The sequence below is a fragment of the Papio anubis genome, chromosome 13, assembly GCF_008728515.1.
Source record: "Papio anubis isolate 15944 chromosome 13, Panubis1.0, whole genome shotgun sequence".
Classification (NCBI taxonomy): domain Eukaryota; kingdom Metazoa; phylum Chordata; class Mammalia; order Primates; family Cercopithecidae; genus Papio; species Papio anubis.
Window position 1 is genome coordinate 48,174,874 of NC_044988.1, and position 18,691 is coordinate 48,193,564.

Here is an 18,691-nt window from a genome sequence, read left to right on the forward strand (position 1 = left end):
ACCCACCATGTAAGAAGGGTCGTTCGCCTCCCACCATGATTCTGAGGCCTCTCTAGCCATGTGGAACTGTAAGTCCAATTAAACCTTTTTATCTTCCCAGTCTCAGATATGTCTTTATCAGCAGCATGAAAATGGACTAATGCAGTAAACTGGTACCAGCAGAGTGCGGTGCTGCTAAAAAGATACCCAAAAATGAGACAGCAACTTTGGAACTGGGTCATAGGCAGAGGTTGGAACAGTTTGGAGGGCTCTGAAGAAGACAGGAAAATGTGAGAAAGTTTAGAACTTCCTAGAGACTTGCTGAATGGCTTTACCCAAAATGCTGACAGCAATATAGACAATAAAGTCCAGGCTGAGGTGGTCTCAGATAGAGATGATGAACTTGTTGGGAACGGGATCCAATTTTCATTTACTTCTTAATATGGACATCTTTGTTTAGTATTCTCCCTAAAATTTTTTAGTAAAATTAATACATAGTGGTGCTGCACAATTTTTATTCTGTGGCCTTATAACTCACCCAACCCCAAACTTATTGCTATATACCATCTGAAAAGCAACTCTTTACAGAACATTGTTTAAAGTGGTGAGATCACACCACTGCACTCCAGCCTGGGCAACAGAGCAAGACCCTGCCTCAAAAGAAAAAAAAAGAAAAGAAAATATTAGCAAACTGAAACCAGCAACATATAAAAAGGATTAAATACCATGACCAAGAGGGGTTTATCCCAAGAATACAAGGTGGTTTTAATATTGAAAAACCAACTGTGGTTAAATGTTATTGCTGGTGCGCTGCTTTATTTAATGTACTGTGGAACAAAATAAGGGTATTGTTGTGATGTGATTATGATAACTCTAGGCTTTTAGCTCTCCTCAAAGTTTGAGGTTAAAAAAATGTTAAAAGACGTGAGTTAAACTTTATGTGTATGATGTGATTTAGCTATGCAGAAAATATTTAAGTTGGATGTACCTGTTTTATGTACATCTACTGTACTTAGTTCCTCAAAGTTTAGTCCCTTATTAGTTTCTCAGTGTTCAAGTTACCTTGAGAAAGGCCATGCTTAGAGAACTGGATTTCTCCTTTGAGAACTTTTAGTATGGTTTGAAGAAATCAAGTGATAAAGGAGTATGCTGAATATGCAATAATTTACTTCTACTGAGTGCTGCATTTTAAGAACCTAGATGAAACGAGTAGTTGGTTGGCTTTGTTATGTTTTTTGTCTTTGAAAGAGATGTATGTCTTGGAATTCACTTTTTTTTTGAGAGAAAGTCTTGCTCTTGGCCCCCAGTCTGGAGTGCGATGGTGCGATCTCAGCTCACTGCAACCTCCACCTCCCATGTTCAAGCAATTCTCCTGCCTCAGCCTCCCAAGTAGCTGGGATTACAGGTGCCTGCCACTATACCCAGCAAATTTTTGTATTCTTAGTAGAGACAGGTTTCACCATGTTGGCCAGGCTGGTCTTGAACTCCTAACCTCAGGTGATCTGCCCGCCTCGGCCTCCCAAAGTGCTGGGATTACAGGTGTTAGCCACCGCGCCTGGCCTGGAATTCACTTTTTAAATGTTATATTCCAACCTTATATGTTCCTTATATCTTATATTCAAGGTGCAGTGCACTGTGAATCTTTTATTTTAAAAAAATTGCAGGTGCTTTTATGTATAATTTGAATTATGCTAAATGAATTGTTTTTGTACTTAAGCATTGTAATCCAAAAGATAAGGGTAAAGTTTACATGCTTTTCAAAAATTTTTATTAAGAAATAGCAAATGAATGGTTTAGGATTTCAAATACTGATACCCTCCCAAGACATGAGCATTTGGGGAAGTCAAGCACCTAATACAACTCATTTAGCATGGGTGAAATTTGATTAAAGATGTTAGAAAATTTTTTTTTTTTTTTTTTTTTTTTTGAGGCAGGTCTGGCTCATCGCCCAGGCCTGGAGTGCGTGGCGGATCTCGGCTGCTGCAAGCTCCAGCCTCCCGGGTTCCATGGTGCCAGCCTCAGCCTCCCGAGTAGCTGGGACTACGGCGCCCGCCACCTGCGCCAGCTGTTTTGTATTTCTTTTTTTTTTTTTTTTTTTTTTTTGAGGCGAGGTCTTGCTCTGTCACCCAGGCGCAGTGCGCTGGCGGATCTCAGCTCACGCAAGCTCCGCCTCGGGTTCCGCCATTCTCCTGCACCTCAGCCTCGGAGTAGCTGGGACTACAGGCTCCCGCCACCTGGCGGCTAATTTTTTGTATTTTTTTAGTAGAGAGCGGGGGTTTCACCGTTAATTGCGCCAGGATGGTCTCGATCTCCTGACCTCGTGATCCGCCCGTCTCGGCCTCCCAAAATGCTGGGATTACGGAAGCGAGCCACCCGGCGCCCGGCAGTTTTGTATTTCTTAGGGGTTTCACCTGTTAGCCAGGATGGTCTCGATCTCCTGACCTTGTGATCCGCTCCGTCCTGCGGCCCCTCCCCAAAGTGCTGGGTTACGGAAAACTGAGCTACAGCCGGCGAGAAAAATTTTTTAAAAAAGAAAAAGGGCTGAGCACAGTGGCTCTGGGAGGCTGAGGCACGTGGATCACTTGAGGCCAGGAGTTTGAGACTAGCCTGGCTAACATTACAAAACCCCGCCTCTACTAAAAATACAAAAATTTAGCCAAGCATATTGGCACACACCTGCAATCCTAGCTACCTGGGAGACTGAGGCATGAGAATCACTTGAACCTGGGAGGCAAAGGTTGCAGTGAGCAAGATGGCGCCACTGCACTCCAGCCTGGGCAACAGAGTGAGATTCTTTCTCCAAAAAAAAGAAAAAAGAGAGAGAGAAAGAAAGAGGCCATAAAACTATATATTATACGATTCCACTTATATGAAGTTTCTTGAGAAGGTAAATCTATACAGTCAGAAAGCAGACCAGCAGTTGCCTGGGTCTCAGGGTAGATCTACCAGCAGAGATCAAATGCAAACAGGGACAAGGGAACTTTTGGGGATGGTGGAAATACTCTAAAATTGAGTGGTGGTAACAGAACTATATACTTACATAAAATAAATGAATTTTCTAGAATTAAAATTATACCTCAATAAAGCATTTTTTTAAAATCTTGCAAAAATTCCCTTTCAGAATAAAGGGCATCCAAATTGAAAAAGAAAAAAAGTCAAATTATCCTTGTTTGCAGATGATATGTTCTTATATTTGGAAAAACCTAAAGGCTTCACCAAAAAACCATTAGAATTGATCAACAAATTCAGTAACATTGCACGATACAAAATCAACCTACAAAATCAGGAGCACTTCTACATGCCAACAGTGAACAATCTGAAAAAAATGTAAAAAGTAATCCCATTTACAATAGACACAAATAAAATTAAATACCTACGAATTTACTTAACTAGGGAAGTGAAAGATCTCTACAATGAAAACTGTGAAACACTGATGAAAGAAACTGAAGAGGACACGAAAAGGTGGAAAAATATTCCACGTACATGGATTGGAAAAATCAATTTTGTTAAAATGTCCATGCCACCCAAAGCAATCTACAGATTTAATGAAATCCTTATGAAAGTACCATGACATTCTGCACAGAAATAGAAAAAACAATCCTAAAATGTATATGAAACCACAAAAGATTGAGAATAGCCAAAGCTATCCTGAGCAAAAAGAACAAAATTGGAGGAATCACATTACCTGACCTCCAGTTATACTACAGAGTTATGGTAACCAAAACAGCATGGTACTGGCATAAAAACAGACACACAGACCAACAAAAGAGAAAAAAAAAATGCAGAAACAAAACCATACATCTACAGTTAACTCATTTCAACAGAGGTGCCAAGAACATGCATGGGGTAAAAACAGTCTCTTCAATAAATAGTGCTGGAAAAACTGAATATCCATATGCAGAAGAAGGAAACTAGACTCCTATCTCTTGCCATATACAAAAATAAAGTCAAAATGGATTGAAGACTTAAATCTAAGACCTGAAACCATGAAACTATTACAAGAAAACATTGGAAAACTCTCCAGGACATTGGTCTGGACAAAAATTTCTTGAGTAATACCCCACAAGCACAGGCAACCAAAGCAAAAATGGACACATGGGATCACATCAAGTTAAAAAGCTTCTGCACAGCAATAGAAACAATCAACAAATCAAAGAGACAACCCACCGAATGGGAGATATTTGCAAACTACCCATCTGATAAAAAATTAATCAGAAAATATAAGGAACTCAAACAACTCTATGGGAAAAAAATCTAATAATCTAAATTTTTTAATGGGCAAAAGATCTGAATAGACATTTCTCAAAAGATGACATACAAATGGCAAACAGGCATATAAAAAGGTGCTCAAAATCATGGATCATCAGAGAAATGCAAATCAAAATGACAATGAGATATCATGTCACTCCAGTTAAAATGGCTTTTATCCAAATGATGGGCAATAACAAATGCTGGCGAGGATGTGGGGAAAAGGGAACCCCTCTACACTGTTGGTGGGAATGTAAATTATTACAACCATTATGGGGAACAGTTTGGAAGTTCCTTAAAAAACTAAAAATGGTACTATCATATGATTCAGCAATCCCACTGCTGGGTATATACCCAAAAGAAAGGGAATCAGTATATCAAAGAGATAGCTGCACTTCTGTGTTTGTTGCGGCACTGTTCACAACAGCCAAGATTTGGAAGCAACCTAAGTGTCTATCAACAGATAAATGGATAAAGAAAATGTGGGCCGGATGCAGTGGCTCACACCTGTAATCCCAGCACTTTGGGAGGCCGAGGTGGGCGGATCACCTGAAGTCGGGAGTTGGAGACCAGCCTAACCAACATGGAGAAACCCCGTCCCTACTAAGAATACAAAATTAGCCAGGCATGGTGGTGCATGCCTTTAATCCCGGCTACTCGGGAGGCTGAGGCAGGAGAATCTCTTGAACCCAGGAGGCAGAGGTTGCAGTGAGCTGAGATCACGCCATTGCACTCCAGACTGTGCAACAAGAGCAAAACTCTGCCTCATTAAAAAAAGAAAAAAAAATGTGGCCAGGTGCAGTGGCTATAGCCTGTAATACCAGCACTTTGTGAGGCCAAGGCGGGAGGATCACTTGAGCCAGGAGTTTGAGACCAGCCTGGGAAATACAGCAAAACCCTGTCGCTACAAAAAATACAAAAATTAGTCAGGCATAGTGGTGCACACCTGTAGTCCCAGCTACTCAGGAGGCTGAGGTGGGAGGATCACTTGAGCCTGAGAGGCAGAGGTTGCAGTGAACCAAGACTGCACCACTACACTCCAGCTTGAGCAACAGAGCAAAACTCTGTCCCCCCAAAAAAGAAAATGCGGTACATATACACTATTCAGCCATAAAAAAAGAATGAGATCCTGTCATTTGCAACAACATGGATGGAACTGGAGGTCATTATGTTAAGCGAAATACGCCAGGCACAGAAAGACAAACTTCACATGTTCTCACTTATTTGCGGGAGCTGAAAATTAAAACAATTGAACTCATAGACACAGAGAGCAGAAGAATGGTTACCAGAGGCTGGGAAGGATAACAGGGGGGTTAAGGGGGAAGTGAGGATGGTTAACGAGTACAAAAAGTAGTTAGAAAGAATGAATAAGACCTAGTAGGGGCCAGGCACGGTGGCTCACACCTGTAATCACAGCACTTTGGGAGGCCAAGGTGGGCAGGTCGCTTGAGCCCAGGAATTCAAGAGCAATCTGGGCAACATAGTGGGATCCCATCTCTACAAAAAATACAAAAATTAGCCAGGCGGCCGGGCACGGTGGCTCACACCTGTAATCCTAGCACTTTGGGAGACTGAGGCGGGTGGATCACGAAGTCAGGAGATCGAGACCATCCTGGCGAACACGGTGAAACCCCGTCTCTACTAAAAATACAAAAAAATAGCCGGGCGTGCTGGCAGGCACCTGTAGTCTCAGCTACTCGGCGGGCTGAGGCAGCAGGATGGCGTGAATCCGGGAGGCGGAGCTTGCAGTGAGCCAAGATCATGCCACTGCACTCCAGCCTGGGAGACAGAGCGAGACTCCTTCTCAAAAAAAAAAAAAAAAATTCGCCAGGCATGGTGGTATGTAACTGTAGTCCCAGCTACTCGGGGACACCGATGTGGGAAGGATTGCTTGAGCCCAGGAGGTGGAAGCTGCGGTGAGCAGTGATCACAACACTGCACTCCAGTCTGGGCCACAGAGTAAGACCCTGTCTCAAATAAAAAAACAAAAACAAATAAACAAACAAAAAAGACCTAGTATTTGATAGCACAACAGGGTAATTATGGTCAATAATTTCATTGTACATTCAAAAATAACTAAAAGAGTATAATTGGGCCTGGCACAGTGACTCATGCCTGTAATCCCAGCACTTTGGGAGCTGAGGCAGGCGGATCACCTGAGATCGGGAGTTCGAGACCAGCCTGGCCAACATGGTGAAACCCTGTCTCTGCTAAAAATACAAAAATTAGCCAGGCGTGGTGGCGGGTGCCTGCAATACCAGCTACTTGGGAGGCTGAGACAAGAGAATCACTTGAACCTGGGAGGTAGAGGCTCCAGTGTGTCAGGCCACTGCACTCCAGCCTGGGCAATGGAGTGAGACTTTGTCTTAAAAAAAAAAAAGAATATAATTGGATTGTTTGCAACACAAAGGATAAATGCTTGAGGGGACGCATACCCATTTACCATGATGTGATTATTATGCACTGCATGCCTGTATCAAAGTATCTCATGTACCTCATAAATATATACACCTACTATGTACCCACAAAAATTCAAAACAAAAAAACTTTTCAATTCCCTTTCGGTATTACTTACTATCGAATTATTATTATTCCATTTGAGCATTTTAGATTAAGATCTCTCCTATTTCCAAGCAAGCGAGCAGACTGAACACATGCAATTATCTTTCTCCAGAATCCCACAAACATGAGAGAAATAGGATGAGATGGCAAGAACAAAAACGGGGTAAGAGATCATAAAACCAAAATTTTTGGAAGCAGGAATGCACAAGCAAGAATGGTAACTGACTTAGCTGACTCAAGAAAACTGAACCTTAGCCAATAGTAGGGAAAGACAAGGAGCAACATGTTTACCACAGAACCTCCAAATGATTCAAGAGTCGGTAGCATCAGTGAGAGCAGAGATTGCACTAAAAAAGGAGGGATTGTTTGAAGAGCCCTTTAAGATGCAATTAGACTTACAGATCCCCTCGCAATTTCACATAACTGGGCAATTGCCCGTCTCTCATCTAAGACTAGCAGTTTTTATTCCCTGCCAAGAGTAAAACAGGGGGTCTCTGGACTAGGGAAACACCAGAGACACTGAGGACTGGATATCATATTGTAAACAGGATTAAGTTGGCCTATAAACTGAGTATTAGCAACCTAGCTTTCTTCTCCCACTTAGTAACCAGAATGCTATTTATCAGGCTTATACTCACCCCATCCCAGTAGAAGAATCGTGGGAGAATCTAACCAGCCAAAAGGAACAGGTCTAAAGGTGGCAGGCGGCAAGACTTTCTTCAAAGAAATGGCCCAGTCATTTCAATGAACCTGATAGTCTTCAGTGCTACCCACGGGTTTTAAATAACTTTAAATAGGAGCAGACAACCACTGATCACTGAACAAATGAGTAAAGTTTCTAACATGAAAATGCTCTATGATTTCCATAAACTACAGCAAAGGCCATTTTTGAACTTCTTTTACTGCCGGGAGCGGCGGCTCACCAACGTGGAGAAACCCCATCTCTACCAAAAATACAAAAGTAGCCGGGCGTGGTGGCGCATGCCTGTAATCCCAGCTACTCGAGAAGGGTGAGGCAGGAGAATCGCTTGATCGTGGGAGGTGGAGGCTGCGGTGAGCTCAGATCGCGCCATTGCACTCCAGCCTGGGCAACAAGAGTGAAACTCCGTCTCAAAAAAAGAGAGAGAGAGAGAGAGAGAGAGAGAACATACAAACAAAAGAAACTTGGAAGAAACCAAGACTAAACAGGATAAAAATTTTTATTAATGTTACTATTATCCTCAGAGAGATAAAAGAAGATATTTAATCCATGAAAAAAATAATTTTATGTTTTTAAAAAGAACAATTAGAACAGCCTGTGGAAATTAAAAATATGATATTAAAATTTAAAACTCTGGCCGGGCGCGGTGGCTCAAGCCTGTAATCCCAGCACTTTGGGAGGCCGAGACGGGCGGATCACGAGGTCAGGAGATTGAGACCATCCTAGCTAACGCGGTGAAACCCCGTCTCTACTAAAAAAACACAAAAAACTAGCTGGGCGAGGTAGTGGGCGCCTGTAGTCCCAGCTACTCGGGAGGCTGAGGCAGGAGAATGATGTGAACCCAGGAGGCGGAGCTTGCAGTGAGCTGAGATCCTGCCACTGCACTCCAGCCTGGGTGACAGAGTGAGACTCTGTCTCAAAATAAATAAATAAATAAAATAAAATAAAATAAAATTTAAAACTCCAAAGAGTTGGAAAATTAAGATGAGAAAATTCTCCTGGAAAGTAGAACAAAAAGACAGAAATAGAAAATAAGAAAGGTTTACCCAAAAATACTTAAAAATCAGGCAGGGCAGGTGCAGTAGCTCACGCCTGTAATCCCAGCACTTTGGGAGGCCAAGGCAGGCGGATCACCTGAGGTCGGGAGTTCAAGACCAGCCTGACCAACATGGAGAAAGGAGAAACCCCGTCTCTACTGAAAATACAAAATTAGCCAGACAAGGAGGCACATACCTGTAATCCCAGCTACTTGGGTGGCTGAGGCAGAAGCATCGCTTGAACCCGGCAGGCAGAGGTTGTGGTGAGCTGAGATCATGCCATTGCACTCGAGCCTGGGCAACAAGAGCAAAACTTCGTCTCAGGAAAAAAAAAAAAAAATAGGCATAGTGGCACACACCTATAATCCTACCTACTTGGGAGGCTGGCATGTGAGGATCCCTTGAGCCGAGGAGATGGAGGCTGCAGTGAGCTATGATCTCACCACTGCACTCCAGCCTGGTTGACAGAGAAAGACCCTGTCTCTAAAAATAAATTTTAAAATTTTTTTAAAAAAGAAAAGAAGGCCAGGCGCGGTGGCACACGCCTGTAATCAGCACTTTGGGAAGCTGAGGCGGGCAGATCACTTAAGACCAGGAGTTTGAGACCAGCCTGGCCAACGTGGTGAAACCCTGTCTCTATTAAAATTCAAAAATTAGCCAGGCGCAGTGGCAGGCTTCTGTAATCCCAGTTACTTGGGAGGCTGAGCCAGGAGAATGGCTTGAACCTGGGAGGCGGAGATTGCAGTAAGCCGAGATAGTGCCACTGCACTCCAGTCTAGGCTACTGAGCAAGACTCCGTCTCAAAACAAAAACAAAAACAAAAAATGTATAAAACTTAGCCAGGCATGGTGGTGGAGGCCTGTAGTCCCAGCTACTTGGGAGGCTGAGGCAGGAGAATCTCTTGAACCCGGGAGGTGGAGGTTGCAGTGAGCCAAGATCGTGCCACTACACTCTAGCCTGGGCAACAGAGTAAGACTCTGTCTCCAAGAAAAAAAAAGAAAGAAAGAAAAGAAAGAATATATTAGAGGAGACTCCATAAAATGTGATATCCAGACCTTAGGAATATTCACATGAGAGAATAGAGGAAATACATCATCAAACAATTCAAGAACATTGTTCAGAATTCAACGGCATGGTTTCCAAATTAAAAGACACATTGGAGGGTCCGGCACAATGCAAATTTGAGCTCAACAATGCCAATTATCATTAAATTTCAGAACACTAGAATAAGGAAATTTTGAATATGTTTTTAGAGAGGAAAGAATAGATCAAAACCAAGAAGCAGGCATCAGACTACTGGCAGCTAAAAGATGATGGAGCAACAGAGCAATGCCTCCAAGACTCTAAGGAAAAATTATGTCCAACCAATCAAGTGTGAGGGTAAAAACAAAGAAAATTTCAGACATCCAATGTCTTGAAATTTTTACTCTCCTCATACTTTTTATCTGGAAGCTATTGGATCATGTGTTCCACCAAATGAGCCAAAAATGAGAAGATGTGAAATCAGGAAAAAGAATACCCAACTCGAAAGAATGGGGAAGGGAAACCCCAGAATGGTGGTGAAAGATAAGAAGGCTCCAGAAGAGATATCACCAAGGAGATGAAATTGAATACACTAAGAGATTTTCCACATACTATATTGTATTATGGAATTTCACTCTATGATTTCCATAAACTACAGCAAAGGCCATTTTTGAACTTCTTCTACTGCACATGTTAACAGTAGGAATTTTTTTTAATAAATGAAAGAATGGAATACCTGAATTTGTACAGTACAGTATACACTTTGAAAAGGGCTTTAGGCCAGGCACGGTGGCTCATGCCTGTACTCCCAGCAATTTGGGAGGCCGAGGCAGGTGGCTCACTTGAGGTCAGGAGTTCGAGACCAGCCTAGCCAACATGGTGAAACCCCGTCGCTACTAAAAATACAAAAATTAGCCAGGGGTGGTGGCAGGTGCCCATAATCCCAGCTATTTGGGGGACTGAGGCAGGAGAATCGCTTCAACCCAGAAGGCGGAGGTTGCAATGAGCTGAGATCACGCCACTACACTCCAGCCTGGGCAACAGAGCAAGACTCCATCTCAAAAGAAAAAAAAAGGACTTTAAGATAGATATAGAGGCTTCAGTATCCTGATGACTCTCATTCATTCTGTATGAACGATACTGGAGGACACTGATTCTCTTATCTACTTGAAGACCAAGAGCAGAATCACATTACGCTTTTAGAGGGGCACAGGGTGGCCTATTGTTAGGCAAATAGACTGTAGTCAGACTAAAATCAAATTCCTTTCATCATTTAGTATATGTGTAACTTGGTCAAGTGACTTAACCTCTCTAACCTTTGATTCCCTCACTTGAAAATAGGGTTACTAATTCACAGGGTTACTGTGAGGATGGAACTAATGCATGGGATTCCATATTATCGTTTCCTCGAGCTTTGGAATTCTAATTATAAATTCTAAACTCTGAGATTACGGGAAAAGCAGACGTGAGAAAGGAATTAAAAGCACCAACTGGAAGCCAGGATGTCTCCCAGGAGGGACTCGCTATCGTCTAGCTGCGCAGCGGTGGGCAATCGCTTAACTTGTCTAAGTCTCACTTTCCGCATCTGCACATTCTCCATCTGCCCTGCCCCTGTACTCACTGGGCCAGGGAACCTGGGGAGGCCTAAGCGGACTGGGAAGTTAGGCTTTCCCTCCACTTCATCAGTCGGCTGCCCCTGCGGAAACCCGCCCAGCACACCTCGCTCCTAAAGCCAGTTGCGGTAGTGGTGGTGGTTGGGGCTTTTTTTTGGCCACCAGAGGGCAGCATTTCCCCCTGCCAACCATACACGTACCCCTAGCAACCGCAAACCCAGCTGCAACAGAACAAAAGACCGCAGTCCTTGGGCTTCCCTTCCATCTTAGGGCTCACGCTGCCCGGGTTGGGTTTCATTAGCGTAGCAGCTTTTCAAAGCTCGTCGGGCAGGAACGGCGGAGCGACGGAGCTCTCGCGAGATCGCCGCCGGAAGTGGGTGGTGGCGGGGACGCAGCGGTTCCCTCTCCGGAAGGCAAGCGCATCTCCCAAGCCGTTGCTACCGACAGCCGCAGGCGCTCCCCTCTGAGGAAGAGCCAGCCCCGCTGCGGCCTCTCCAGCCCCGGGTTCGCGCTCTCGCCTCTCCTGCCTGCCCAGCTGCGCGGCGGAGCGGAGCGAGGCACCGCCTGCGAGTCTCCGGCAGCCCCTGACCCCTCCCTCGGCGCTGCGTGTAGGCCGCGCCCTCAGGCCCAGTCCGAGGCGGCCCCGGCGGGTGATGCCAAATACAGCCATGAAGAAAAAGGTGCTGCTGATGGGGAAGAGCGGGTCGGGGAAGACCAGCATGAGGTCGATTATCTTCGCCAATTATATTGCTCGCGACACCCGGCGCCTGGGGGCCACCATTGACGTGGAGCACTCCCACGTCCGATTCCTGGGGAACCTGGTGCTGAACCTGTGGGACTGTGGCGGTCAGGACACCTTCATGGAAAATTACTTCACCAGCCAGCGAGACAATATTTTCCGTAACGTAGAAGTTCTGATTTACGTGTTTGACGTGGAGAGCCGCGAACTGGAAAAGGACATGCATTATTACCAGTCGTGTCTGGAGGCCATCCTCCAGAACTCTCCTGACGCCAAAATCTTCTGCCTGGTGCACAAAATGGATCTGGTTCAGGAGGATCAGCGCGACCTGATTTTTAAAGAGCGAGAGGAAGACCTGAGGCGTCTGTCTCGCCCGCTGGAGTGTGCTTGTTTTCGAACGTCCATCTGGGATGAGACGCTCTACAAAGCCTGGTCCAGCATCGTCTACCAGCTGATTCCCAACGTTCAGCAGCTGGAGATGAACCTCAGGAATTTTGCCCAAATCATTGAGGCCGATGAAGTTCTGCTGTTCGAAAGAGCTACGTTCTTGGTTATTTCCCACTACCAGTGCAAAGAGCAGCGCGACGTCCACCGGTTTGAGAAGATCAGCAACATCATCAAACAGTTCAAGCTGAGCTGCAGTAAATTGGCCGCTTCCTTCCAGAGCATGGAAGTTAGGAATTCCAACTTCGCTGCTTTCATCGACATCTTCACCTCAAACACGTACGTGATGGTGGTCATGTCAGACCCGTCGATCCCTTCTGCGGCCACTCTGATCAACATTCGCAATGCCCGGAAACACTTTGAGAAGCTGGAGAGAGTGGATGGCCCCAAGCACAGTCTCCTTATGCGTTGAATATTGCCAAATGCTCTTTCTGAAAATGCTGAATTGCCTTTTTTGTTTGCATCCTTTATTTTTAATATTCATAATGTCGTGTGCTTAAAAGTGGGCTTTGAAATGTGTGCTGCTTCCTCCTTTCATCTTTCTCCCCGGCTCCCCAGTCTTTAAACATTGGACGCTATTTACTCGGCTACCCAGTAGAGCTTTGAAGCTGGCCTTTCTGAGAAGTTGGTATGATGTAACACTAAAGTAGGTGGTTCGTGTGTGTTCTCATTACCTGGTTATAATAGATATGCACATCAAAGCCTTTACCAGTATCTCCTGTATTCCGTATCAGATTGCAAAGATGGAATGTTACTATTTTATCAGCAAGGTATTAAAATGCATTTATAAATTCTTCTTGGCTTCATTCATGAATAAACGTGTTAGCAATTTAAAACATGGCCTTATTTGAAATAACTCGAAAGTGCTTAATATGTAAATCTAAAGATTCTGACTGCCCACAAGTATTGCTTGACTGGCAAATTTGATTCTGTGAGTTTAGCCCCCAGCATTTTAGTGATGTTTGGTAACAGCTGTAGAAGTGCTTATGCTATGGACTCAAGCTAGACCACCTGAGTTAGTATTCTGGTCCCTTCACTTACTAGCTCTGTGAACATGAGCAAGTACTTAATTTCACTACACTTGTTCCTTCATTGGTAAAATGTGGGTCAGAATACTACTTTATAGCCAGGTGTGGTGGCTCACACCTGTAATTCTAGCACTTTGGGAGGCTGAGTGGGAGGATCACCTGAGACCAGGAGTTCAAGACCGGCCTGGGTAACATAGTGAGACCCTGTCTCTACAAAAAAAATTTTTTTTTCATTAACTAGGCATAGTGGTGGGTGCCTACAGTCCTAGCTACTTGGGAGGCTGAGAAAAGAGGATTGCTTGAGTCCAGGAGGTAGAGGTTGCAGTGAGGTATAATTGTGTCACTGCCCTCCAGCTTGGGTGACAAAGCAAGACCCTATCTCAAAAACAGCCAAAAAAAAAAAAAAAAACCCACTTGAAAGGATGTTTAAAAGGATTAAATTCAACATGGTATTTAGGAACGGTGCCTAGCGCATAACGCGCATAGCGTCCTGTGTTAACTACCATTACCATCTACTGAGCCATTCTTCCCCAAATTACTGGATGTGAAACCTATTTGAATATTTGATCCCTTACTAAATGTCAGGTGTTCTTAAGCACGTGTGCATTTATCTTACTGAATCCTCACAACCTATGTGGTAGGTTACTTTGATCGCTATTTTAACAGATGAGCAAATTGCTATAACCTTATTAAGCTCATACAGCTAAACCCAGGCAATCTGACTACTGACTCTCCTCATCATTACACCCCATTACTTCCATTGAAAAGTTAACCGTAAGAGTCATAGCTTTTTATTTTTTGTTGTTGTTGTTTCTTTGAGACGAGTCTCGCTCTTTTGCCCAGGCTGGAGTGCAATGGCGCGATCTCACTGCAACCTCCGCCTCCCAGGTTCAAGCCATTTTCGTGCCTCGGCCTCCCAAGTAGCTGGGACTACAGGCATGCACCACCACGCCCAGCTAATTTTTGGTATTTTTTAGTAGAGATAGGGGTTTCACCACGTTGGCCAGGCTGGTCTCGAACTACTAACCTCAAGTGATCCGCCCATCTCAGCTTCCCAAGGTGCTGAGATTACAGTCGTAAGCCACTGCACACGGCAATTTTTTTGTTCTTATAACTTGCACAGATCAGCACTGATCGGTCTTAGCTTTTTAAATGTGTATTATTCCTTCATATAATTCCGAATTTACATACTGAGTAAGCTGAAGCCCAGGAAGCTAAGTGACCTTCCTCAAGGAATAGGGTTTCACTCATTTTGGGCAAGATCACTTTCCCATTTGCATTTCTCTGGAAATTGGATAATACTGAACCAGATTCTTGGATCACCTACTTTTAAGAAAGGATTTTGAGGTTCCTAATTTGGATTGGCAATGTGTAGTAAAATAGGCAAACAGATCTAAAATGTCCCATTCCAGTTCCAGCAATAGCTGCCTTATTAATTGTTTGAAAAGAAAGCTAAGTATTTTAGAGCCAAGAGACCTGTGATCAACTCTAAGCCTCTCATTTTACACCCGAGGTGCTATCTTTGTATGGACAGTATATATAAGTGATAGGGCTTTAGAATTTCTAAGGCTTTATAAAATTATTTAATTATTAAACCCTTTCTAGCAGCAGATGTGGATGACACTACTTATGAAGAGTAAGAAGCTATTCAGGTGTAATTTATAAAAATTACCTAATTAGGGCCATTGGCAATACATTAGTGTAAAGACTCCATATGAGAAAAGTGACAGTATAGATATTACTTTAAAAATTCATTTTAAAATACTATGTACAGTAAATCTAGTAATTAAAATGGAAGTAACAAAACATGTTTACCTGAATCACTGAACCTCTCAAATGTGTTGATCAGGTTATTAATATACCTTTATATGTGATCATCTTAAGGTTTGCAGGGGCATAGTTCTTTTTGATATTATACAGGAAATTCCAAAGCCAGATAGTATAAAATATTTATTGAAAACAACAGTATTTAAAATATTTACAAAGACTCCCATAGAGGATTCTCAAATATTTTCAACTTAGGATGTGGACTTGCTATTCACAGTGCCTAAAGAAAAAGGTGATCTCTAGAGCAACTATGTATCTGCAACATAAAAGAAACATTTACTTCAATACTTCTACATTGAGGAAAACGTCATTAAACATATTTTAATTTTAGTACACTCACAGTAGGAAGATAATAGTCTGCTTTTACACAGGTCTCCAGAATTCCTGTTTTTCCTTTAGATAAATTTGACTTCATAGTCAAGAGACTCATGGTAAAGAAAAGGTTTCAAAATACTCGTATTTTTGTTTTCAGTTCAATTTCCCCCAATTGTTAACTTCAACTATTCTTTATTCCACTTGATGACATTTTTCATGTTTAGCAACATTATATGGTGGTTCTCTTTAAACATTTAAAATAACTAGAACTTTTTAACATTATCTCAGGTTTCAAGCTGATGTAGAAGTCAGTTTATACACCTTTGTATCTTACAAACAGTGAACAAAACAGTACATTCTATATAATGTCTGATATGAATGTAATGAGAAATCCACTTACAGTAATGAATTAGCCCTCTTTACCATTTATTCCATGATATAGGAGGCAAACTAAACAATTCCAAAACTTAAACAATTGATAAAGATGACACATGGCCTTGGGGTATCTGTGTGTGAATACATACTCCCGACACACATTTACATAGGTGTGTATGTATGTATGTATATATTGCTATAACTAGAGAGACCACATGCAACCATAAAAAATATATAATAAAATCAATTAGTGGGACATAAAATGAATAAAAAGTTAAGATACCATAGGAGATTTCAGAGAAGGAATAGGCACATGGATATAAAAAGCGTGGATTAAGACTTCAAGGTGGAAGTGACATTTTTTCTGAGGCTTAAAAGAGAGCTGTAATTGTGGTAAACCAGTAGAGGAAGGCAAGGTATTCCTGCTTCAGAAAAATTGTAAACCAAGACCCCTAAAGACCCATGCTCACTGAAGCATTTCAGTAAAAAAAAAAAGGGAGATTACAGTGGAAGGGGGAATAGAAGAAATCTGCTATAGGGGAACTTACATGCCTTTAAATTTGAACTCTGTTTTAGAATTAACAATGAACCATTAGTGGAATTTTAGGCAAGGAAGTGACCCAATCAACACAGTTCTTAAGATCAAAAGGTAACTATGCAGGAGATATTGGATAGGGAAAAGGCTGCAGGCAAAAAGCCGCAATCACTTTGGTTTAGGAGAAGAAAGTGACAGATCTGAGATATTTTTTGTTTATGTTACTGGCATATGAAGAACAGGAAAGAATGCCAAAAACTTTCAGCCTATCACAGGTATAACTCAACAACGTGATTTTTACAAATCCAAAATGTCTACAGACATTCTGCTCATTTGATTCTCAGTAATTAAGGGTTTCTCAGACTTGAGTGGCGAACTTGAGCTTCCCTATCGATAGTTAACAATTTCTACCGAAGTATATATGTAACAACATACCTGCTTCTTAAAAGTACCACAGGGTTAAATGTGAATCTCTATTTCCTAGCAGCAGTTCTCAAACTTTCTTGAGCTTAAGAATTACTAGGGAAGCACATTTAAAATATAATTAAATGAAATAATACACATTAAGTGTCTAGCAATGGCCTTGGCACTTCTGCAGATGCTGATATGATAGCGTTACATGCTAAGATTTTCAGATACTGAGTTTTCTTAAAGCAGACTAAAGGTTTCCCCATAGACCTGCATAGTCCCTGATTTGTTTTATTAACTAATAAAAGAAAACAGCAACTTAGAAGATTTTTTTCTTCTCCTTTTCCATTGCAAAGAAGGTAGTTACATGTGCTTCATTTTGTCTTTTCTCACAAAAAGATGAGTCTTCACACTGGGACAGCACAAACAACTTAGAGAAAGGCAGTCCAAGATAAATGAAGAGAGATGAACTATTAAGCCATCTACTTCCATAAATTTCCCCTCCACCTTCTTTCCTTGCCAGTTTTTTGGGGGCTAGTGGACAAGATTTTGATGGCTGTGAGATGGGGACTACAAAGGGTATTGTAGGTACTATCACCCTTCCAGTGTCTGTTCCATTCCTCCTGGTTAACAGAGGGCAATAGTATGTGTTCACTTGGATGCTAGACCCAAGTCTTTTTCTAGGCAGGGCACCTGAAGGAGTGAGGCAGGAGACTACAAGTGTGACAAGTTATTTAACTCTAGGTTCAGTTTTCTCAAGTTATTGTGGGGCTATTCTGTAGGGACTGAGGAATTTTGATGGTTGTTCCTTGTTCCTTTCTCTCAACAGGGAGTATAAAATAACCCAACAACAATAAAACAGACTAATGAAAATTTTAATTTATATTTTTGTTAAAATATAAAAGTAGGATTAAGTTAAATTATCAAAGTCTAAATTAGACTAAATATAAATGTTATACAACCCACTGAATGGATTTATAGTTTGACAGTGTTCCTTACAAGTGTCTACTCATCTTCTTCCATCTTTTTCCTTTTTTTAAATCATTCTGCCCCAGTCTTCACTTAATCATCACATGCACTTTATTCCACCAAACATCACTTCTCAGGATCATTCTACTTGAATAATCATTAAGCTTGTTTAGAGCTTTTCCAGTCTTAAAATTTGTCATCTTGACTACACATCCCAAGGTACTACTTTTCTCACTTTTTCTGGTCAGCCAGAATGTTCCATAAAGAAACAATAAAAGTTGTATAGTTCTCTACGATGAAAGATTAGTATATTCAATGGCTATTAACCACTTAGTGAACATACAACAAAAACTACTCATCCTTATATTAACTGACTGAAGTTATAACATAAGAAATTAGTTACACTACTACTTTGTCATTCACTTAATGCTTACAAGATTACTCAAGAAATCAAAATGGCTTCCCATTGCTTGACGTTTGTTTTCCAAATACTTCATATTTCAATCTCATATACCTACAAAGAGAAAAAAATCCAAACATACTTTCCTTACCTAAAAATATTAAAGAAGGCTAAAAGGCATTTGGAATTTTTTTAAAACCTTGAAAAACAGTGTTACACTTCCAACATGTATTTAAGTTATAATTCAGTTTCTATCCTGTGGCATAGCTTCAATTTAAGTGCATCATAGTTATATTAAATAGGTATGTCTTCATCTTGTCAAGTCAGATGGTGGTTCTTTTGCATCAAGGCTCTTATTCAAAATGTCTTCTTCTGCAAATTGATTTTTAAAAAAAAGTATAAGCAAACATTACAAAGAAAAATAAATAGAACAGATTCCAAGCAGTAGCAAATTTTAGTCAAGATAAAAAGTTCATAGTTTTGCAAATA

At 41.8% G+C, this 18,691-nt stretch overlaps 3 protein-coding genes across 5 annotated transcripts in view; 1 reads left to right on the top strand and 2 right to left on the bottom strand.

Moving 5' to 3' along the window:
• The window catches only part of SAXO1 (stabilizer of axonemal microtubules 1), a 120,834-nt gene extending 109,327 nt beyond the window's left edge, over positions 1-11,507 (bottom strand). The window contains exon 1 of the mRNA XM_009188709.2: positions 11,363-11,507. The gene's annotated coding sequence lies outside the window, so the exon portion shown is untranslated. The remainder of the gene's footprint in view (positions 1-11,362) is intronic.
• A 26-nt stretch (positions 11,508-11,533) lies between these two features.
• On the top strand, positions 11,534-13,181 carry RRAGA (Ras related GTP binding A). The gene has a single exon (XM_003911681.3). The coding sequence runs from the start codon at positions 11,816-11,818 to the stop codon at positions 12,755-12,757; it is 942 nt and encodes a 313-aa protein (XP_003911730.1). The 5' UTR covers positions 11,534-11,815; the 3' UTR covers positions 12,758-13,181.
• Positions 13,182-15,310: 2,129 nt separating this feature from the next.
• HAUS6 (HAUS augmin like complex subunit 6) overlaps positions 15,311-18,691 on the bottom strand; it is a 51,556-nt gene continuing 48,175 nt past the window's right edge. For 2 of the 3 annotated variants that reach the window (XM_009188705.4, XM_021927488.2), the window contains exon 17: positions 17,698-18,574. In XM_009188705.4, the coding sequence (XP_009186969.2) occupies positions 18,513-18,574 (62 nt within the window). In that variant the 3' untranslated portion in view covers positions 17,698-18,512. Of the gene's footprint in view, positions 18,575-18,691 lie in introns of all 3 variants that reach the window. The other variant, XM_021927487.2, reaches the window with a different exon arrangement.

Coding starts and splice junctions, on each gene's coding strand:
- RRAGA (XM_003911681.3), top strand. CDS start 11,816: ATGCCAAATACAGCCATGAAGAAAAAGGTGCTGCTGATGGGGAAGAGC.